At 33.2% G+C, this 23,994-nt stretch overlaps 1 protein-coding gene across 2 annotated transcripts in view; it reads left to right on the top strand.

Moving 5' to 3' along the window:
- LOC143067311 (bifunctional glutamate/proline--tRNA ligase-like) overlaps positions 1–23,994 on the top strand; it is a 56,166-nt gene that overhangs the window by 16,685 nt on the left and 15,487 nt on the right. Inside the window, exons 18-31 of one of the 2 annotated variants that reach the window (XM_076240461.1) lie at positions 1,375–1,487; positions 2,063–2,174; positions 3,505–3,651; positions 4,122–4,331; positions 5,023–5,235; positions 5,717–5,929; positions 7,801–8,013; positions 8,342–8,554; positions 16,870–17,079; positions 18,161–18,360; positions 20,078–20,129; positions 20,326–20,535; positions 20,973–21,125; positions 21,680–21,781. In XM_076240461.1, coding sequence (XP_076096576.1) covers positions 1,375–1,487; positions 2,063–2,174; positions 3,505–3,651; positions 4,122–4,331; positions 5,023–5,235; positions 5,717–5,929; positions 7,801–8,013; positions 8,342–8,554; positions 16,870–17,079; positions 18,161–18,360; positions 20,078–20,129; positions 20,326–20,535; positions 20,973–21,125; positions 21,680–21,781 — 2,361 coding nt within the window. The remainder of the gene's footprint in view (positions 1–1,374; positions 1,488–2,062; positions 2,175–3,504; positions 3,652–4,121; positions 4,332–5,022; positions 5,236–5,716; positions 5,930–7,800; positions 8,014–8,341; positions 8,555–16,869; positions 17,080–18,160; positions 18,361–20,077; positions 20,130–20,325; positions 20,536–20,972; positions 21,126–21,679; positions 21,782–23,994) is intronic. The other variant, XM_076240462.1, reaches the window with a different exon arrangement.

Below are 23,994 nucleotides of genomic sequence, written 5' to 3'. Positions count from 1 at the left end.
TCTGATTTTAATAAGATTTAATCAGTTTATATTAGCAATGTCTCAGACAAGTTCAAAAGTCAGTTCTGATCAATTATTTTTAAAAGCTTTATGCCCTTGAAAATATTAATTATATGGAAAATTGCTTTGTTAGTACTTTCACATATACAATTTTTCCCTAATGTATATCAGAAATGCCTCAGACAATTTAATAATGAGTGTTGAGCAAACTATTTTAAAAAAGATATTTCCCTATACAGTTAACTCTCGTTGTCTCGAACTCGGTTGACTCGAAATTTCGGATGAGTCGAAGTTTTCACGTGGTCCCGAACTTTATTCCATACAAAAGTATGTAATTCGACTCCTGATGAGTCGAAATTGGATGAGTCGAAATTTCGGTTGAGTCGAACTAAATAAACGGTCCCAAGGTTAACAAAAGCATTCAAAATTCATTATTTATCTCGAACTAATACACAATTGTCAAAACATGACCTCCGGCATTTAAATGAATTGAATAGATAATCTGACAATACACGTGTAATTAAATTTCCGGTCACTGACCACTGTATTGATTTATGACATGCAATTTCCATGAGTGTTTACCTAAGATTGTCTTTTAAAGAATTTTGACAAATAATTAGTGATACATTGTTAATGTTCATGAAAAAGTATTTAAAATGTTTACAAAACAATTAATTTGTGATTAACACTAATGAGCTTGGGTGTGTATAAAGTGAGGACTATGGCTTCCGTTGATGATCACCTAAAAACTACTCAAACGACGTGTTTAATCTTGTTATATTTTCTTTTGAAAAGAAAGAGTGAGATAAAACAAAATGAATAGAAATCAAAATTTTCTTACATCTCTTGTATCCGAAAATAAACAATTTTGTCAGCTATAACCGACCTGAATAACGAAACTATCGATTGGAAATTACTCTCTTGGAAAAGCCATAGGATTTTTTTTTTAATTGAAAAAATTGAATAAATAAAAAAAATGTCATCATAATAATAAAAGACTGTGACATACAAATACATCAATCTGAAACTAGAATATCGATCCCTTGCCATATTCACCCGGATTTATTTTAGCTTTTCCAAGCTAAGCAAGAGTTGTGTTCCTTAGATTGTCGAACTTCCGGTGTTCGTTTGAGTCGAACTATGTGTATCTCGAAATATTTCTCTGGTCCGTCTGACTTCGACATAACGAGAGTCGACTGTATATTAATTTTATTGGAATTTGCAGTGCATTTGCTGTCAATCCTTCATTTCTCTAAGACAATTATAAAAAGTTTTAAAACAAAAAAAATAAATCTTTCCCTTGGACATGTTGAACAGATAAAATATGTGCAATGCGGGAAACATTGGAACTCAATTCTTTAATTTGTTTTCCAGCAAGACAATGTAATGTATGGAGATCCATGTTTGAAAGATCTAAAGAAAGGGGACATAATCCAGCTCCAGAGGAGAGGCTATTATATCTGTGATCAGCCATATGAATCTGTGAGGTAAATAACTGTAAATCATGTATACACATAATGCTAATAAAATTGCAAAACATTTCCCATCACATTTTGGAATAATAAAAAACAGAGCAATAATTTCTGAATTTACAAGTGAAGATTTTTATGGATAATTTTTCTACAGCTTATATGTTTATGGTCAATTTAGCAATGTGTTTTCAGGTAGGCAGCTAATGCTATAGTAACCGTTTCTTCAAATCCTTTGTCTATGTCATAACCTTGGATATATGTATGAGGTCTTGTTTTAAATATGGGACATTTTCAAATAGCATGGATTGGTTTCTCCCTCTGATTTTAACTCTGCATCTTTACAGACTGAGATTTAAAAAAATCCTTGATTAAGCAAATCAAAAGATCCTGTTCTAAGTCTTATAAAAATTTCGATAAAAAAAATGTCCTAATTTTGAAATTCTCTGTAATTTAGTTCTTTGAAAAACTTATTGAACACCATGGTTTTTGCATGTTAATTTATTATGTTAATTAAAAACAACTCAAATGGTTAAACTCAGTTAATTTTTTAACAGTATTTATTTTGAATGAACTAACATGTTCTGTTGCAGTGTCTTCACTGGAAAGTGTGGTCCATGTGTACTTCTGAATATCCCAGACGGTCATCAGAAAGAAATGCCCACAGCTGGTTCTAAACATAAACAGGAAGGCAGTGCTAAAGAGGTATAAATCTATATGTATTATATATTCCATTATTTATTATTTCTTATGAAGGAAGAACACGAGAACATTTGCATCCCTCAACACTAAAAAGTTACATAATAATCCACTGAAAAAAGTAAGGGCTATTCCATTTAAACATAGCTCATACCCACGGATGGCAAAGAAAAAAAATCTATCCCTGGCTGTTGTCTGAAATAAATTGCTTCTATCCAGGTGTGTGTATTAATAAAAAATGCATCTCTACATGGATATTGTTAGCTTGAATGAAAATGCTTCTCTTGGGGGGGGGAGGGGGGGGCTGTTTTATGAGTGGTGAGAGAATCATTTGTGTTTTTTTTGCGTTTGTTTGACAATTTCAGCCAAACCAAAACATCCGACATCCGAATCAGTTTACCGCTTTGAACCACGTGTATACGCAGGAATCCAGGTTTATGTTCAAAGAGCATTTGCGACCGGGATCGAAGTAGAAGAGAAAAAGGCAACCGTATACGGAAAAGAAACGAAAAAAATCCGGAAATCGTAAAAATTTACGATTTTTTTCAATAAAAATTTTAGTCTGGAGGCTCTCAATTGGCTACTGCAAACAAACATTTTTTTTGAAATTTTGGCCTTACATGTATCATTTGTTGCAACAAAAGATAAATTATAAAATATTTACTTCATATTTGTTGGACACCCATTATTATACTGAAGTGAAAATAATTGTCATATTATAGAGTTCCTTGTGTTGCCTTTAGGAAAGGTGATCTAAAAAGGGAAATGCCAATTTTGGTAAATTTTCTGCAACGCTCTCAGACCTGTTATTAACACAAACGTACCTAGCAACCATATATTTTCAGACTAAGTAGGTAATATACGTAGCAATCTCTTTGATTTTCAAGGTCAAAGTTCAATTTACACATTCACAGCTGCTTCAGTTTTATATGATTGTGAACTGTGCAAGTAGAAATTTTAAGATCTCTTTAATATTGAAAGACTGCCTTAATACTGATTAAAAGTTGAAGTTATGAATATATATTATCAAACCTCAGTTTGCTTGCCAGGGGTGGACCAGATTGATATAGGCTTGTTTATGTTGAAACTTCTTTTAAGAGCTTGGTTGTTTGAAAATATCCTTGCTTTTCATGTATCTTCTTCAAAGTTGAAGTGAAAAAAATTATGCACCCTTTGTCATAAAAGAGTTTAAATCAGAAATGAAAAAAGCACATGAGTTTATTAAAAATTGAAGAAGAAAAAAACATGCAGGGTTGGGGTTTTTCAGCAAATATTTGCATACATTCTGTTGAAATAATTTTCAAATGATTAATAGCCAAGTCTGGTGTATTTATAGAAAGCCCAGAGTAAGAAAGGCAAAGCAGCAGAAAAATCACCAAAGGATGAAAACCCTCCATCTAACTTTGATGTAGTAGATTTATATAACAGGACCAAAGCACAGGGAGAAAGGGTCAGAAATCTTAAGACTGAAAAGGCTAAAAAGGTAAGTGGTCACTTCAGCAATGCTCAAACAACAATTATTATTATAATTTAGATAGTCCTACTATTTGCATCATACAAAAGTGTTAAAAAAATGTTTTTAGTTGATTATAATGACAGAATTGTACGCTAGAAATTCCAGCTGATGACTTTATTCAAAGGAATTCTTTAACAAAACAATATCATTATATAGTTCACAATTGTTTAGTCCTAAAGTTGTCTTTGCAGCTAATTTTTCAAAATTGAGCACTTGAAAGGGAATTTTTGTTGTCCATTATGAGGAAAGAACTTCATGGAAATCATCTGTATTTTTATGAGGAATATTTTTATTGATTCCAGTTGAATTGAAATGGGTGTAAAGATTGATTTAATACTTGCAGTTTTTTTACTTTTTACTCGTGGAATTTACAATTTTTCAAAACCATTTTTATTGTTTTTATCTATGATTTATGAAATGTTTTCCCCAATGTTAAGGACTTGGTTGATACTGAAGTTAAGATATTGTTGGCCCTGAAAGCTGAATATAAGACTGCAACTGGTAAGGACTGGAAACCAGATGATCTACCAAAGGCCTCACTGCCATCAGCAACAAGTTCTGTTAAAGGTGATGCTGGAAAACTGAATGAAGAGATTGCAGCCCAGGGTAATAAAGTCAGGGATCTTAAGAGTGCCAAGGCTTCAAAAGTAAGAATTTAGTAAAAAGGTCTAATAATTATATTGAATACATCTGGTCCAAGTACACAGTTATCGTCCTTTGATTGTCGTTGTCCACGAATATAGTCCTTAGTGTGGACAGTGTGTTACTTGCCAATTTTTTGTATACCCCTTCCAAAATATTTCTCCATGTTTTGTGCCTCATATAGCAAGTAGGGGGGTGAAATGACACTGTAAAAAAATTGGGTCATAAATATTAATGTAAAGTAGTGATTAGGTCCAGCTGAAAAAGGTAAAACATTAGCACTTCGGAAGCTGTCAAAAGACCCCCTTAACATAAAATTGTCCATATTTTGAGTTAGAGCCGATGAAGTTTTCTATAATTTTGATATAATTTGTCCCAAAAGTAGTACAACACACTGTAAAAATATTATTGAGAAAGCGCAGGTTGGATTTTTTTAATTTTCATTTATTGTCTAAAAGAAATGCACTACGAAATAACTGTGTACTCCGACCATCTGCAAGCTTGTAAATATAGATTTAGTGATTTCTTTTAAAACCTATAAACATACAAATAGTAAAAATTATTTTTTTGGTAATTGATGATTGTTGTATCACTTATACATAGTTTGTTGTTGTTGAAAGCTTTTAGAAATCATCCCTTATTCAATCAACTCAATTTTGTAAAAAATAAGTCATCAATATGTTTTATTTGAAATAGGCTGACATTGACACAGCAGTAAAGGCTCTCCTGGCATTGAAAATTGAATACAAAACTGCTACTGGTTCTGACTGGAAACCAGGCTGTGTTCCTCCTTCCACAGGAGCACCACCAGCTACATCATCCACAGGAGGGTCTGGTGTTGATATCAATAACAAAATAGCAGCCCAGGGTGATAAAGTCAGACAGTTGAAGTCTGATAAAGCAGCCAAGGTAATGAATCTCTCAGAAGTATAAGATTATAGTATTACAGGAAACTGTATGGCTAATAAACTTGTTCTCAAGTACAGAAAGAGGTCATTTTCTGCAGCAATGAATGCAAATTACAACTTTACAACTTTATTAACTGGTATTTTGCAAAAGATGAAGCCAAAAACTAAAAATGATTTTTGTATTGTTTACATTAGAAATTTGTTGTTTGGTTTGAGTTGAATATTTTATATTTTCTGTTGAATTAATTTGTAAGATCTTACTCATTAATAAAGGCTCTACATGTCATGTCTATTTTTGTAAACGAAAGTTTTGCTGGCTTATTGATATGTATTCCATATCTCCTTTAATACATTGTTATATATTGAAAAAAATCAATAGAATGCATTCTAACAACCCTTGGTTACCAAATATGTAAAGGACTGGTTTGATGAAAGAAATTTTTATATTTGAATCTAAAATGTTCATGTTTTATTTGAAATAGGCTGACATTGACACAGCAGTAAAGGCTCTCCTGGCATTGAAAGCTGACTACAAAACTGCTACTGGTTCTGACTGGAAACCAGGCTGTGTTCCTCCTTCCACTGGAACACCACCAGCTACAACATCCACAGGAGGGTCAGGTGTTGATATCAATAACAAAATAGCAGCCCAGGGAGACAAAGTCAGACAGTTGAAGTCAGATAAAGCAGCCAAGGTAATTAATCTTTTAGTAGTATATGAAAATTGTTTTATTTTGTTTACAGAAAATTGTCTGGAATTGTACTGCTTTCATAATAGCACATAATAGAATTTGAAATGACTACATTAAAAGTATGTCATTTAAAAAGTACAAAGGATTTATTTAAAAACTTATAAGAATGTAATTTTACTCAGTACTCTACTTTTATATGCCTTAGTGGTGGGGCCATTACATTTACCCAAGTCCATCTCTACTATATGTACGAACTAAATGTTTTTGAAACTTATACACAATGCTTATTACCTTTAAACACAGATCAAGTATGAATTTCTGTGGCGTCACTTGTACTGTTCAGTTATGCCCCTTTAAAAATGTAAAAATTGCTTAATTTTTCGTTTCTGTTCTCTAACTTTTGTTCGCCTTATCTAAATGTTACGAAACTGATACACAATGCTAAGTACCACAAAACTCTGATCAAGCACTTTTACTATTCTTAAGTTATGCCTTTTATAACATTATATGTTTGTGTAGGTATCATCTGTGTCTCATGGACACATTCCAAGTTATTTCCTTATTATACCCCCGCTTTAAAAAAGGGGGGGTATACTGTTTTACCTCTGTCTGTCCGTCAGTCTGTCCATCAGTCCGTCAGTCCGTCCGTCAGTCTGTCCGTCAGTCAGTCCGTCCCATGAAACTTTCGTCACATTTTTCTCAGGAACTACACATCCACCCTTTCTGTAATTTGGTATCAACATTTATATATGTCAGCCATACCGTGTGATGCGTTTTCAGATTCATCACTTGACAACTTCCTGTTTTCCGAACACTTGTCTGATTTTACACATGATAGCCAAGTTGAAAATTTTCGTCACATTTTTCTCAGGAACTACAATACAAGGATTTCTGAAATTTGGTTTCAGGATTTATATAAGTCAGCTATACCCTGTGATGCGTTTTCAGATTCATCACTCGACAACTTCCTGTTTACCGAACACTTGTATGATTTTACACATGATAGCCAAGTTGAAAATTTTCGTCACATTTTTCTCAGGAACTACAATACAAGGATTTCTGAAATTTGGTTTCAGGATTTATATAAGTCAGCTATACCGTGTGATGCGTTTTCAGATTCATCACTCGACAACTTCCTGTTTACCGAACACTTGTATGATTTTACACATGATAGCCAAGTTGAAAATTTTCGTCACATTTTTCTCAGGAACTACAATACAAGGATTTCTGAAATTTGGTTTCAGGATTTATATAAGTCAGCTATACCGTGTGATGCGTTTTCAGATTCATCACTCGACAACTTCCTGTTTACCGAACACTTGTATGATTTTACACATGATAGCCAAGTTGAAAATTTTCGTCACATTTTTCTCAGGAACTACAATACAAGGATTTCTGAAATTTGGTTTCAGGATTTATATAAGTCAGCTATACCGTGTGATGCGTTTTCAGATTCATCACTCGACAACTTCCTGTTTACCGAACACTTGTATGATTTTACACATGATAGCCAAGTTGAAAATTTTCGTCACATTTTTCTCAGGAACTACAATACAAGGATTTCTGAAATTTGGTTTCAGGATTTATATAAGTCAGCTATACTGTGTGATGCGTTTTCAGATTCATCACTCGACAACTTCCTGTTTACCGAACACTTGCATATTTTTACACTATTAATATTATCCACTTGCGGCGGGGGTATCATCAGTGAGCAGTAGCTCGCAGTTTCACTTGTTTTCTTTGATTCAAAGTATATTGAATAAATGTTCAAAAACAGATAACTTAACAACACATGAATACCAACTATTTGAAAGTTTGCAATGATAGAATATACAGTTAATGCTAAAAACTAAAATTATCATGTTTTGAAATAGGCTGACATTGACACAGCAGTAAAGGCTCTCCTGGCATTGAAAGCTGACTACAAAACTGCTACTGGTTCTGACTGGAAACCAGGCTGTGTTCCTGCTTCCACAGGAGCTGCACCAGCTGCAGCATCCAATGGAGGAGCTGCTGTTGATATCAATGACAAAATATCAGCCCAGGGTGATAAAGTCAGACAGTTGAAATCAGATAAAGCATCTAAGGTAAGATCTCTTTGAGTACGATAGTGTATGAGTATAGTATTCTTCAATTCACAGAAAACGTATTCTAGAATAATTGCATGTCAGTGGTGGATACTTGATTTCATGTTATCACTTACGCTGCCTACAAGCCTTTATGTAATTTGTATTCCATTGAGCATTCAAATTCATGGTTCACATGTTCAAAATCCACAAAAAATCATCTCTTACGAATTATTATGTACCTAGAGAAAATCTCAATGACAAAGGAACCCAACACAGAATTCCCAAATATGTGAAGGTTTGCTTTGACTGAAAAAATTGTAAAAAAACATTGTTTTATTTTAAATAGGCTGACATCGATGTAGCAGTGAAGGCGCTACTTGCATTGAAAGCTGAATACAAAACTGCTACTGGTTCTGACTGGAAACCAGGATGCGTACCTCCTTCCACTGGAGCACCACCAGCTGCATCATCCACAGGAGGGTCTGGTGATGATATCAATAACAGAATAGTTGCCCAGGGTGATAAAATCCGGCAGTTGAAGTCTAGTAAAGCAGCAAAGGTAATGTCTCTTTCAGTACTATAAAACACCTTCAAACAAAATGGGTGCTCAAAATGTTTTTAATTTAACAGTGTTGACGTTAAATGCATGTTTTGTATGAATGTTTATTTAATTGATTTTTGTCTCGCCTACAATGCAAGTAGAATGGTAGGATTACTAACCATTAGAAATGGCGATAGCAGCAGCCTTACCTATTCATATAAAGCTATATATTGCAGAAGGTGAAAGACATGGATACAGATACCTCATGATATGATATTTCGGTCTGTCATATGTACATTGTTCTTGACTTCATTTTAATGGATAGCTGTTGTGTCATGTAAATTTCTCACTTATTATTTGTATCTATAATACTATTAAAATAACGAGGTCCAATTTGTCAGCCGTCATCGGGTAAAAACGACGAATCAAAGAATTCAACTTTATATATAGCTAATATAGGACAATGGTGTAGATTAAAAATTACACCACTCCAGACCCTTTTGTTTTCCATTTAATTATACCCCCGCTTTAAAAAAGGGGGGGTATACTGTTTTACCTCTGTCTGTCCGTCCATCAGTCCGTCCGTCAGTCAGTCCGTCCCATGAAACTTTCGTCACATTTTTCTCAGTAACTACACATCCACCCTTTCTGTAATTTGGTATCAACATTTATATATGTCAGCCATACCGTGTGATGCGTTTTCAGATTCATCACTTGACAACTTCCTGTTTACCGAACACTTGTCTGATTTTACACATGATAGCCAAGTTGAAAATTTTCGTCACATTTTTCTCAGGAACTACAATACAAGGATTTCTGAAATTTGGTTTCAGGATTTATATAAGTCAGCTATACCGTGTGATGCGTTTTCAGATTCATCACTCGACAGCTTCCTGTTTACCGAACACTTGTATGATTTTACACATGATGGCCAAGTTGAAAATTTTCGTCACATTTTTCTCAGGAACTACAATACAAGGATTTCTGAAATTTGGTTTCAGGATTTTTATAAGTTAGCTATACCATGTGATGCGTTTTCAGATTCATCACTCGACAACTTCCTGTTTACCGAACACTTCCATATTTTTACACTATTAATATTATCCACTTGCGGCGGGGGTATCATCAGTGAGCAGTAGCTCGCAGTTTCACTTGTTAATATTGCCAATAATTAACAAGTTCCGGGTCGAATCCGATATCGATACCAATAGTATATTCACCTGTTACCTATTACCTTATCTGTACGGGTTCCGCATCTGACAGGCGCACCACCAAACGGTGTATTTGATTTTGCTATATACACAGGTCATAATCAGAGGGTTGACACTACTAAATTCGATCATTGTCAAATTGTTCTCTATTGTAATATTTATCACAGGGTTGACACTACTAAATTCAATCATTGTCAAATTGTTCCCTATGGTATTTTAATCAGAAAGACTTTCTAAGATAACAATACGAATACTAAAAATCTGGACTTAAAATAAGGCGTATAGGTACAGTTTTCAATTTGTTAGCGGGCATAACGTTAAACAGCGAATCAAAGAAGTCAACTTTATAGGACAATGCTGTTGATTAAAAAATACTCCATTCCAGGAACTTTTGCTTTCCAAATAATTAATATTACCAATAATTGATAAGTTCCAGGTCAAACGGGTTCAAACAGAAAGATTTGAAAGCAGAGAAAACTGTGTATCTTATAATTGGCATGACAATACCAATACTAAATTAAGGCCTAGGCATAGTTATATACTTTATTTCAGTCACGGACCCGCGATATCACGGGTGTGTTCTAGTATGGGTTAAAGATTAAAGTTATGTGATTAGGTTGGTTTCTAGATTCTATAAGCAGAAGGTCTAACACATATGTGGTGTATAGAATGATTGTCAGATGAACATGTCTCAGTTCATTGGTCAGTGTTAAGTTGTAGTGGCCTCTTTTAAGAGAATATAGACAATAAGTCAACTATATTTGGTGAATGGAATGATTGTAAGCCTAACATCTCTGTCATGTACCCAAGAAATGATCGAAACTTGATATCCAATTAATACTAATGAATCCACAGTAAGTTTGAACTATGCATTCGAACAGAGTTATATAGCTTGGATTGTATATTGTATTTTAATCAATTTAGATTAATGCAGCTACACAGGGTTTAATCTAAAGAGAGATAAGAAAAATGTAATTGTAGTACAAAACAGGACAAATTGATATTTCTGAAATCATTTTATGTGTTAAGTTTAGTTCATTGTCACTTAATCCTCAATCACAGTCTCTTAGATGTCAGCACTTTACCCTGATGATTTAACTTCATATAAAGGTGGTTTCTTTGATACATTCATGATACCACAGAAAGGCACTTTGAAAATGTGGTTACCATCTATAAAGGCAATTTAGGACTTTCTCTTGTATTTTCTTTGAAAAAATAAGTCTTTAACGCCTATTCTCAGCAGAGAATGCATTCCCTGTGTCCCCCTGCATGTTTCTATGGATAAGCCCTGAGTAATAACTGGGAACTCACAAATCTTCTACATTTTTGTCTCACTTGATCGAATCAAAAAGGTAGACTTGGGTAAACTGGCTATGTCAGCCAGCAGCATCAATAATAATTTGTGATTAAGTGAGTTTATGGGGAACCACAAGTGGTAGGTCAATGATATTTGGTATGCAGTTGTATAAGCATTGGTATATCTCATTTTGATGTAAATTATTTGACCCTGCCTCCTCAGTAATGTCATTGACATAGAAACTTTAATGATTTTGAAACTTTTGCTTTGTTAATATGTATTAGTTTGTGATTAGGACAACTTAATATTTGTATTTAGGTAAAGTTTGTTTAAAGGGAACGACTTATGAAAAGTCAATGGTATTTTGAAGTTTTGTATTGGCATTTCCATGAATATTGATTGCCCTTTACTTTCCTTCATAGTCCATTGAATTTGAATATTTGCATTACTTGCATGTATAAGTATTGCAATTTGAATGTCAACAGTTGAATTATAATAATAACAAATAGGCAAGTATCTCTGCGATAAGTTTATGAAACTTATACTCAATCAAAATGGAATTTGGGCATTACGTCACTCAACTGTTAGAGGTATGCCCCTTTATATAGCTACTTCAGTACAAATAAACTTGATGTACAGTTCTAAATATGTATATCAAATGTGCATCTGAAAAGCTGTATATAAACTGTACATCTGTAAAGCTGTATATCAAATGTTCATGATCATAGGCGTATCCAAAGGTGGGGGGCCAGCCCACCCTTTTTTTGTAGAATAAATTTGGTTGATTATATAGGGAATCACTGAAGCATGACTGAAGTGGCCCCCCTTAGGTCAGTCATCTTATGAAAAGTTCTGGATCTGCCACTGCAGACACATGGTTCTATGGAACCTGCTAGCAATATAAGTTCATTTGGCCTAAAGGGCTAGAGTGAGCTATTCCTATCACTTGGTGTCAGTTGCCAGCAATATCCACTGAATGAGACCAAACTTGGCAACAATCATTATCAGGATATTTGTTTTATAAATTGATCATAGGTGGTAAATTATTTTCTTCTCTTGCTTCTAAGCATTATTCTACTGCATTTCTCTTTGGAGCTTAATGAAATTTAAGTCATAGGTCATATTTTTATGCCCCACCTAGGGGCTTATGTTTTTTGGTCTGTTACTTCATTTGTTTGTCCCACTTCAGGTTAAAGCTTTTGGTCAAGGTATTTTTTTAATGAAGGTGAAGTCTAATCAATTTGAAACTACACATGTTCCCTATGATATGATATTTCTAATTTAAAGCCAAATTAGAAATTTTACCCCCAGTTTCACGATCCACTGAACATAGAAAATGAAAAAAGTGGGAGTGGGGTATCCGTGAACTATGGACACATTCTTGTTGTTTTCAAAAATAAGTGTCTCTCATATATTTAATTGGGTTAGTACTATTTGGAGACATAATTTAAATTGAAAATTAATATTGTAAGTGCTCTCTCACAAAAAGATGTGACGCGTGCATTGTATAGTTTTTTGTCATATTAATTTTCAGACAGTCAGAGTTCTCCTAATCTAATTTTATAAATCCATGATCCAGGTTAAGCTTGTGTGATTAAGCCTTTATTTCAAATACTTTAAGCAATAATATGTCAACTATATTTGGTGTATGGAATGATTCTGAAGTGTGAATGTCTATCTGGCAGGGTTCAGCTGATCTTGCCCCCTTTTCATGGTTCCTAGGTCAATATTAAGCTTTTGTTGTAAGGATGTTATTTCAGATACGATAAACAATAGGTAAACTTTATTCGGTGTATGGAATGATTGTAAGATATGCATGTCCTTGTGGCAAGGTTTGTCTGACCTAAACCTCATTGAAATTTCCATGATTAAAATTGTTTCTCTGATACTTCATGTATAAGTAATAAGTCAACTCAAACCTGTGTATGAAATCATTATAAGGAGTACATGTCTTTCAAACATGGTTTTATGTGACCTTGACTTCATTTTTATGGCCCATTAGTCAATGTTCAGTTTTTTATTTGGGTCAGTTTCTCATGTACTACATGTATAAGTTATAGATCAACAATGTTTAGTGTATAGAATGAGTGTAAATTTTACATGTCTTGCTGGCAGGGTCCATCTGCTCTTGAACTCATTTATATGGATTGTTGTTTATGTTATACTTTTAGTAAAACCTTTATTTTAAAGTTAAGTCTTAGATGAGTTCAATAATAAGAAAAACCAGACTTCTAAAATTATCACTTATTAATTATGGTAGTCTGGATAGCGCTTTGATTTACTGGTGCAGGAGGCATTACATTTTGCCCTTGTCTGTCTGCATGTCCATCCATATGTCTGGCTATACGGCCTGAAATTAATTTCCATTCTCTAACTTTAGTTTTCTTCTACCCAATGTTATGAAACTGATACACAATGCTTATAACTACCAAACACAGATCAAGTTTGAATTTGGGTGGCTTCATTTTTACTGTTCTCTCCAGGTGTACCTTTTTTAATTGAAAATTGCTTAAGCTATTGTTCTACACTCTAACTTTAGGTTTTTTCCACAAAATCTTATAAAACTTATACACATTGCTTTTTACAAAACAAAATGGATCAAGATGGAATTCAGGTAGCGTCTCTCTCCTAATTCTTGAGTTTGTCCCCTTTGTAAATTGGAAAATTACAGAATTACACATATGTACATGTTTTCTGCTCTTTGATCAGGTTGCGGTCTCTATGACATATTCCTCTTTTCCCTCAATTTTATGAAGGTTTCGATTAAAAACTGATTATATATTACTAATTACATTGCAAGCCTCATTGCATGAATCATAGATATTTGTTTCTCATGGCATTTGCTTCTCTGTTATAAGTAGTTAAAAGTATCAGTTTGCAGAACAGGAAATCAACAAGCAAGTATAGTTTTTCATTTGAAAATATTTTATTGTCAGATGGATCCAGTTAAGATAGTTTATAAGTAAAGAGTTATTTAATATGTTAATTGATATTATTTTTTGGTCATTCCTTTATAAACAAATTAATTCTTTATGAATCTTTGATAGTTTTTCCATTGATTTTAGTACATTTTAATTTATAAAACATGCCTGGTCTATTTATAACTTTAAACTTACAACTCCTAACTTTGACCTACAATCCTATTAAAATATTTAGCCACGTGGATTGATTTCTGATACATCTTACATCTCCTGCAGGTAAAATTAGATATTTAGTTAATTTCAGATTTTTTTATGATAATAAATAGGTTTAAATGCAAATATTTAAGATAAACATTTTTTTGTATTTTATGATATGTTTATGTGTCAAATCCATAATATTTTGATATATTGAAGGGAGATAAATAAAGATTTGTTTACAAATAATTAATATGAATATGAAATGAGGTGATGCAATCATCTGAGGACATTGACAGGTGCTATGATAAGTTGTACATTGACAAAAATAGTGATGTAATACAATGTAATGTTAACCTATTTATACTATTTATATCATTTCCTTTTGTTGAATGAATGAAAGTTTCAAGTAATTTGAAGAATAGATAAGAGGTCTATTTATCTATCTCTTGAAGTAGAACAGCTAATATACCAGTACCTGAAAAGTAGAAATTATTTTGGGTAAATTCCTGTATTGATATGAAATTTTTAAAAAATTGGCTCTGAAATTCCTAATACATTTAAAAAGCCTAGCCAATTATATTTCCATAATAAAAACATCAAAAGTCCAATGTTTCTAAAACAATACAAGCATCTGTAATTTTATGACTGCATTTTAATAGACATAAAAAAATTAATCCAATAACTTTGAAACTTCTACAGGCTGCAAAAATACTTGAATTTTCTGTTATATACTTTTTTTTATTTTGTTTGTGATTTCATATTTATCTCACATTTATGATGGTAATATTTGTCCTTTTAATATGGAAATATTTTGATTGCCTCCTTTGTACTTTTTATACAGATTATTATTAAAATGAATGTATTTTCCTTAATTTATTTAACTTAAACATGGTTCTCTTTTTCAATAGTCCTATAGATTCTTAAGCAAATGTTCTATAATGTGGATGTTTGTGAAGAGAATGAAAGCTTTACTTGTGACAGATTGTCGTATTTTGTTCAATAATCTAGGGTATGTCATGTGTAAATTATGTAAAAGAAATGAAGTTCTTATAAATGGAGCATGTATAGATTTAATCACATGAATTATTGTAGCTATGGATTTCTCTATTTCACTATTAACACAATATTTCAAAGTCTTCATTAAAATGAAAACATGATGTCTCTTCTGTACTGAATTAACATAAAATTTGTATGTAAAAAAAGAGGCTTTAGTTACAGCAGATAACATGGAAGCAGGATGACTTTTTCATAAAAATCTCATTTGACTTCATTCCAAACTGATGAACCGGCTTTTTATTTTCTGGAAAATTTCAAGATTGGATTTTTGTAAAAGAAAAAATATTACACTTGTTATAAATGATCAAAAGTTTCGAAAGTCCAAACATTTTTTAGATTTAGTTAACATTTGACTTGAACAACATGATGTTTCATTCATTTCATAAACTAATTTAACATAGATATTTTTGTCTGTGTTTCTTGTCATATCTTTAACTGTTAGAATTATTCGGGTTAGAATTAGATCACAACTTTCTTGTCATTCAGGTCAGCTTTCCTGTCTGTTCAGGTAAAATAATTTCATTAAGCATATAAAATAAAATTTTCGCTTGTATGGTTTTGAATAAAAAAACAAAGTAAATAGAAAATTCATAAAACTATTTCTTTTAAACGTGATTATAACTTGATTAAAATAGTAACTATTGCTGCACTTTTCATAAATTTTTCATTTTTCCTCATTTACATGCAAAAATTATTTTTTTTAAATAAAAGTATCACTTTATAAATGAATAGGTTCAGGGAGTATCCTTTAAATTCCTTAATATCCAACATCAATGATGCAAGTAAACATTTGATGATAAAATAGTCAAGAAATATCTGACCTGTATAAAATCAAACACCATTATAAAAGTAAGGAGATGTGATATGATTGAAGATGAGACAACTATCCACCTAAGTTCAAATAAGTGGATGTGAGCAATTATAGGCAACTGTAAAAGTTTCATCATTGAGTTAAACCAATACTGTATAGCTCTAATGCATAAGAACACTTAGGATGTCATTGTGATGTCAGAATTAGGCAACCTCATGAAGAAAATCATAATTTTGACTTAATTTACTACCTTAATTTTGACAGATTTTGCATCAAATGACATTGGCCACATGCATGGACAATCTTAATATCTTTTAAGAATGTGTATCCATATACATCTTTTGACTACAAATTTATTTTGGTCAAAACAGTATGAACAAACTGCATAAAATGGCAATCTGGCTAAAAACTTGTAAAACATTGTACTTTTGCAGCTGTCATCATTGTTAAAAAAGAACAGCAGATAAAAAGAGGGTGTAGTTATTTTAGATTTGCATATTTAAGATCATAAATATTGGTTCTTGCATACTGTGGATTCATTATTATTTGTTGGATACACATTTTCGTGGGTTTCATGGGTACAGGTGAACCACGAATTCACATGTTTAACAGATATCATATTTTCAATAGGCTTTGTCTACTGAGATTGGCACAACCAAGAAATCATATATCCACGAAAAATTGATACCCACGAAAATAAATGAATCCATAGTATGATATTACAAAATTCAACAGAAAAACTAAGGACTGACCCAGCATAATGAATCATCACAGTTACAATGTTAAACTTAATAGTGTAAAAATTACACCAATTATCCTTATATGTATTTTATTTTTAGAAAGAAATTGATGAACATGTGAAGATATTATTGGATCTGAAAGCCCAGTACAAAACAGCTACAGGTAAAGACTGGAAACCAGCCCCAACAACTGCAACTCCAACTGCAGAGAAAATGCCAGCAACTACTAAAGATGCTTCAGACCTCAAGTCCCAGATAGATGCACAGGGTGAGACAGTCCGCAAGTTGAAGTCATCTGGAGCATCAAAGGTAAATTATATTGTATTGACCTGACCTACTCATTAAGTGTAAGCATTTACTTTTATCAAGGTTAATACTAAGAATTATTTAGCTTTCTACAAAATAAAAAGTCAAAGAACTACATTCTTTTATATTCCACTAACATTGTTTTAGCTAGGCAATTAGCAAGCCGAAAGAGTATTTATCTTTTTATATTTATATATATGTTTTGTACCTGTAAGTAGATAGATGTTTACGACAACCTTTCAATCCCCAATTGATAAGCTGTCGTTTTTTTATGCCCCACCTACGATAGTAGAGGGGCATTATGTTTTCTGGTCTGTGCGTCCGTTCGTCCGTCTGTTCGTTCGTCCGTCTGTTCGTTCGTCCGTCTGTCCCGCTTCAGGTTAAAGTTTTTGGTTAAGGTAGTTTTTGATGAAGTTGAAGTCCAATCAACTTGAAACTTAGTATACATGTGCCCTATGATATGATCTTTCTAATTTAAATGCCAAATTATAGTTTTGACCCCAATTTTACGGTTCACTGAACATAGAAAATGATGCAAATTTCAGGTTAAAGTTTTTGGTCAAGGTAGTTTTTGATGAAGTTGAAGTCCAATCAACTTGAAACTTAGTATACATGTGCCCTATGATATGATCTTTCTAATTTAAATGCCAAATTATAGTTTTGACCCCAATTTTACGGTTCACTGAACATAGAAAATGATAGTACAAATTTCAGGTTAAAGTTTTTGGTCAAGGTAGTTTTTGATGAAGTTGAAGTCCAATCAACTTGAAACTTAGTATACATGTGCCCTATGATATGATCTTTCTAATTTAAAAGCCAAATTATAGTTTTTACCCCAATTTTACGGCTTACTGAACATAGAAAATGATAGTGCAAATTTCAGGTTAAAGTTTTTGGTCAAGGTAGTTTTTGATAAAGTAGAAGTCCAATCAACTTGAAACTTAGTATACATGTTCCCTTTGATAAGATCATTCTAATTTTAATGCCAAATTAGAGAATTTATTCCAATTTCACGGTCCACTAAACATAGAAAATGATAGTGCGAGTGGGGCATCCGTGTACTGTGGACACATTCTTGTTGTAGGATGAAGTAGATAAAGAAGTGAAGACATTGTTAAGTCTCAAGGAAAAGTATAAAGAACAGACAGGGGAAGATCTGGCTGGAGGTGGTGGAAGGAAAGACAAAAAGGACAAGAAGGATAAGAAACCTAACAAAGAAACCAAACAGGAAACTAAAAAACCAGTTCAAGATGATAGTCAAAAAGACCACAAGAAAATAACAAGGTATTATTATTGTCTAGTAACTGCTCGACTCTGTCTTTCAGAAAGAAATTTTTCATCTAAGTTTCTAATGAAAATATTTATTTGGTTTGCAGCTTCATAATGTTCAGTTTTTATATGACCGCAAAATTTTTGCGATTGTGTATTGGTATCATGTCATCGTCGTTGTCTTCAGCATCGTCCGAAGACGGATGGTTTCCGGATAATAACTTTGGTATTGGTGAACAGAAATCCATTAAATTTTAACACAATGTTTATAACCACAAAAGGAAGCTTGGGATTGATTTTGGGGGTTATGGTCTCAAGGTTTAGGAATTAGGGGTCCAAAGGGGCCCAAAATAAGCATTTATCTAGTGTCAGTACAAAAAGTTGTGTATGAGTATTTCAATTGTTCTGATATTGTACCACAATGTTCAATACCATAAGTAGAAGGTTGGGATATATTTTGTGGATTATGGGGCAAACAGTCTAGGAAAAAGGGGCCAAAAACAAGCATTTTTGTAGTTTCAAGACAATAAATTGGAGTTATCTTTCTTTGTCCAGAATTGTTGTTGAATCACCTAAAACCAATGCTTTATGAAATCTTCTTTGAAAATTGGAGTTATCTTTCCTTGTCCAGAATAGAAGTTGAATCAACTTAAATCAATGCTATATACGATATACAATGCAATATTCACTTTACTACCAACTGATAAATTAAAGCAGTCTTTATCATTCAGTGATTACAAGCACTTTGATTACCATTCTAGGGTTATGCCCCTTTACAAATGGAAAAATTGAAGAATTTTAGTTTCTGTTCTCTTAACTTAAGTTTGTCTCAACTAAATTTAATGAAATGTGTACACAATAATGCTTATTACTTCTAAACTCAGTTTAAGTTCAATTTTTGGCAGCTTCACTTTTACAGTTCTTGAGTTATGTCCCTTTATAACATTATATGCTAGCTGGGGCATCATCTGTGTTCCTTTGGACACATTCCCCATTTATTTTTTTAGAAGTTACTATTAATTAATATTAATTTTAACCATGACTGTATAACATTTTATATTTTGATATTTTATGATGTAATTAAATGAGTAGTTATTGTTGCAAACTCCATTAGAAGTTTGAATTGAGATCATTTTTTGGAAAAGGGAAAAGGGGAGGTGAATTAAAAATAGGGGGGGGGGGTCAATTTTTCTCAATTCAGATTCCAGAAATTAATTAAAAGAAATTTCTTCAAATATTTTTTTTTTGAGAGGATTAATATTCAACAGCATAGTGAATTTCTCAAAAGCAAAAAAAAAATTTAAGTTCATTAGACCACATTCATTCTGTGTCAGAAACCTATGTTGTGTCAACTATTTAATCACAATCCAAATTCAGAGCTGTATCCAGCTTGAATGTTGTGACCCTGTTCAGGGTTCGACCTCTGCGGTCCATGCGGATCATCTGGTTGCAATTAGGGCAATTTTTACATCTGCTGGGTAGCCACTTCCTGTTTTCTAATAGTTTGAAATTTTACAACACTCATTGTACAAGGAAAATGTTCCTAAAACTTTTCTTTACTTTTGGTATAAGGTCTTGAAGTGATCATTTATGCTCTGGTATACATACACACTACCTCTAAATATACATTCTGTGATCCTCTATTCTCAGCCAGAAATATCCATATATCAATACATGTATTACTTTATATTTTGGCATTATCTTTTTTGTAGTAATTATTTTATTTTTACAGGTTAGGTTTAGAAGCCAAGAAAGAAGAGAATTTATCTGATTGGTATTCACAGGTGAGTTCTAAATATTCTTTATTCATTTCAACTCTTAATTTCCTTGCCTTTTCTAAATATAATGTTAAATGTTACATACTAGTATCATAAATTGTATTGAATGAGACAGTTAATAGCAGGTGACATTTTACTATGGATTTGCAATTTTCTGATATTTTAAATTATTTTATTTTGTTTGTTTGATATATGTTTGCAGGTCATTCAAAAAGCTGAGTTGATAGAATATTATGATGTAAGCGGTTGTTACATTCTCCGACCATGGTCATATTCTATATGGGAGTGTATTAAGGAATTCTTTGATACAGAGATAAAGAAACTAGGAGTGGAGAATACATATTTTCCAATGTTTGTGTCCCATGCAGCATTGGAGAGAGAGAAAGCTCATATAGAAGACTTTGCCCCAGAGGTAAGCAAGGTTCAGAAGATAAAATGAGGGATTAATTTGGCCAATGTAAGGGACAGAGTGTGTGATACAGGAACTATTTTGGACCAAAAAAAATATCAAGAACAGGGTATAAATCAGGCATTATTTTGGCCAATCAATTTATAAAAAAACAAGTAGCCTCACTCAGGCATGTGCCTGAAAGTAATCTTCAAAATGTTGATGGTTTTCTGTACCTAACTTTTTAGAAGTAAGGGGAAATAACTGTCAAAACTTTATTATGGAGGGTTTGGGAATGATGCAAACAAACATTCAGTTTGTCCGCTTTTACAAGTAATATCTGTTGTTCACACCATACATCTATCAACCTATTTTTCTGACATAAATGCTTATTTTGTTTACTTTTCACCTTTCTAAAGGGAGCAGGTAGTTAACTTTTTGTTATTACTGTTTCGTTTCAGGTTGCCTGGGTAACTAGATCTGGAAAATCTGAATTAGCAGAACCAATAGCTATAAGACCAACAAGTGAAACTGTGATGTACCCATCTTATGCCAAATGGATAAAATCTCACCGAGATCTTCCATTGAAGCTCAATCAGTGGTGTAATGTTGTGGTAAATACATATGTTATTGAATTATTTATTTAACTACAAAATAGAAATACTGGTCCCCAAAAAAATTTTGATACCATTTTGGAAAGTTTTGACCATTTGGTCAGTCTGTTTATTATATGTGGATTTTAGCTGTTTTATAAGCATGATTTTTTTAAATTATTTTTGTCACTATTCATATACTATAGATATAACTTTTTTTCAATTTCTGTTGTAAAAAGATGTTTGTATAGTTAATTGAAGTAAATAGTGCAAGTGTAAGGAACTGAATTTTCGGCTCTCCCTTGACACCATTTGCGAGTATGGTCTTGAGGAAACGATGATAGTCCGTCGGAAGGGATAAATGGCTGATCCGTGTTAAGTGAGAACCATATCTCTTGCACGTAAAAGACACCCTTGTGGATTTTGAAAAAAGAGTAGGCTAATGCCGCTACAAGGCAACACTCGCACCCGCAAAGTGGAAAGAGATTAATATAAGTTGCAAAACTTGTTTCCCAATCCACTATAAATAAATATGTTTAAACTAAGTGTAAATAGTGTATCATTTATCATTACAGAGGTGGGAGTTCAAACATCCACAACCATTTCTTAGAACCAGAGAGTTTCTATGGCAGGAGGGTCATACAGCCTGGTCTAACAAGAAAGATGCAGAGGAAGAGGTGATTCTATTTTGATATTTAGTTGTATACCATGTTACCTGATATTGTATGAAAATAGTTTGTTTTTGTTCATAATACTTTCATAAAAATCTTGCAATTAGCATTTATCTTTTGTAAAATTTTGTTCAATTTTTTTTATGGATAACCATTGATAAAGAGGTGAATTAGTTACTACAAGACAGTCTCCTTTTTGATTTTGACAAGTTTCAGATGTCTTTCCAGTTTTCTTTATTTATCTTTGAAGAATTTAAATCAAAGCTTGGTGCCATCCATAAAGGCAAGTCTTTGCTTTTTTATCATTAAAATTTCAACAATTATGAATTTCTGTGGTGATGATTCATCTTTCTCTAAAAGAATATTGAATAAAGAATAAGTTACAAATTTTGAACTTCAGAGAATGTAAATTTTACCATTATATTGATGGCACAATTTCACTAAGATGTCATCCCAAATTTTTTAGCTCCCCTGGCCCAAAGGGCCAAGTGAGCTTTTCTCATCACTTGGCGTCTGTCGGCGTCGTCGGCGTCCGTCGTCGTTAACTTTTACAAAAATCTTCTCCTTTTCAGATGAATCATTCAACCCGTTGTTGGGTTGCTGCCCCTGAATTGGTAATTTTGAGGAAATTTTGCTGTTTTTGGTTATTATCTTGAATATTATTATAGATAGAGATAAACTGTAAACAGCAATAATGTTCGGCAAAGTTAGATTTAGAAATAAGTCAACATGACCGAAATGGTCAGTTGACCCCTTTAGGAGTTATTGCCCTTTATAGTCAATTTTTAACCATTTTTCATAAATCTAAGTAATCTTTTACAAAAATCTTCTCCTCTGAAACTACTGGGCCAAATTAATCCAAACTTTACCACAATCATCTTTGGGGTATCTAGTTTAAGAAATGTGTGGCGTGACCCGGTCAACCAACCAAGATGGCCGCCACGGCTAAAAATAGTACATAGGGGTAAAATGCAGTTTTTGGCTTATAACTCAAAAACCAAAGCATTTAGAGGAAATCTGATGTTGGGTAAAAATGTTTATCAGGTCAAGATCTATCTGCCCTGAAATATTCAGATGAATCGGTCAATCCGTTGTTGGGTTGCTGCCCCTGAATTGGTAATTTTGAGGAAATTTTGCTGTTTTTGGTTATAATCTTGAATATTATTATAGATCGAGATAAACTGTAAACAGCAATAATGTTCAGCAAAGTTAGATTTACAAATGAGTCAACATGACCGAAATGGTCAGTTGACCCCTTTGGGAGTTATTGCCCTTTATAGTCAATTTTTAACCATTTTTAGCTCACCTGGCCTAAAGGGCCAAGTGAGCTTTTCCCATCACTTGGCGTCCGTCGTCCGTCGTCGTTAACTTTTACAAAAATCTTCTCCTCTGAAACTACTGGGCCAAATAAAACCAAACTTGGCCACAATCATCATTGGGGTATCTAGTTTAAAAAAATGTGTGGCGTGACCCGGCCAACCAACCAAGATGGCCGCCATGGCTAAAAATAGAACATAGGGGTAAAATGCAGTTTTTGGCTTATTACTCAAAAACCAAAGCATTTAGAGCAAATCTGACATGGGGTAAAATTGTTTATCAGGTCAAGATCTATCTGCCCTCAAATTTTCAGATGAATCCGACAACCTGTTATTGGGTTGCTGCCCCTGAACTGGTAATTTTAGGGAATTTTTGCTGTTTTTGGCTATTATCTTGAATATTATTATAGACTGTAAACAGCAAAATGTTCAGCAAAGTAAGATTTACAAATAAGTCAACATGACCAAAATGGTCAGTTGACCCCTTTAGGAGTTATTGACCTTTATAGTCAATTTTTAACCATTTTTAGCTCACCTGGCCCGAAGGGCCAAGTGAGCTTTTCTCATCACTTGGCGTCCGTCGTCCGTCGTCCGTCGTCCGGTGTCCGTCGTCCGTCGTCGTCGTCGTCGTCCGTCGTCGTTAACTTTTACAAAAATCTTCTCCTCTGAAACTACTGGGCCAAATCAAACCAAACTTGGCCACAATCATCATTGGGGTATCTAGTTTAAAAAATGTGTGGCGTGACCCGGTCAACCAACCAAGATGGCCGCCACGGCTAAAAATAGAACATAGGGGTAAAATGCAGTTTTTGGCTTATAACTCAAAAACCAAAGCATTTAGAGCAAATCTGACATGGGGTAAAAATGTTTATCAGGTCAAGATCTATCTGCCCTGAAATTTTC

Source organism: Mytilus galloprovincialis, chromosome 3, assembly GCF_965363235.1.
Source record: "Mytilus galloprovincialis chromosome 3, xbMytGall1.hap1.1, whole genome shotgun sequence".
In the NCBI taxonomy this organism is placed as follows: domain Eukaryota; kingdom Metazoa; phylum Mollusca; class Bivalvia; order Mytilida; family Mytilidae; genus Mytilus; species Mytilus galloprovincialis.
This window is presented reverse-complemented; position numbering and strand designations above follow the sequence as displayed.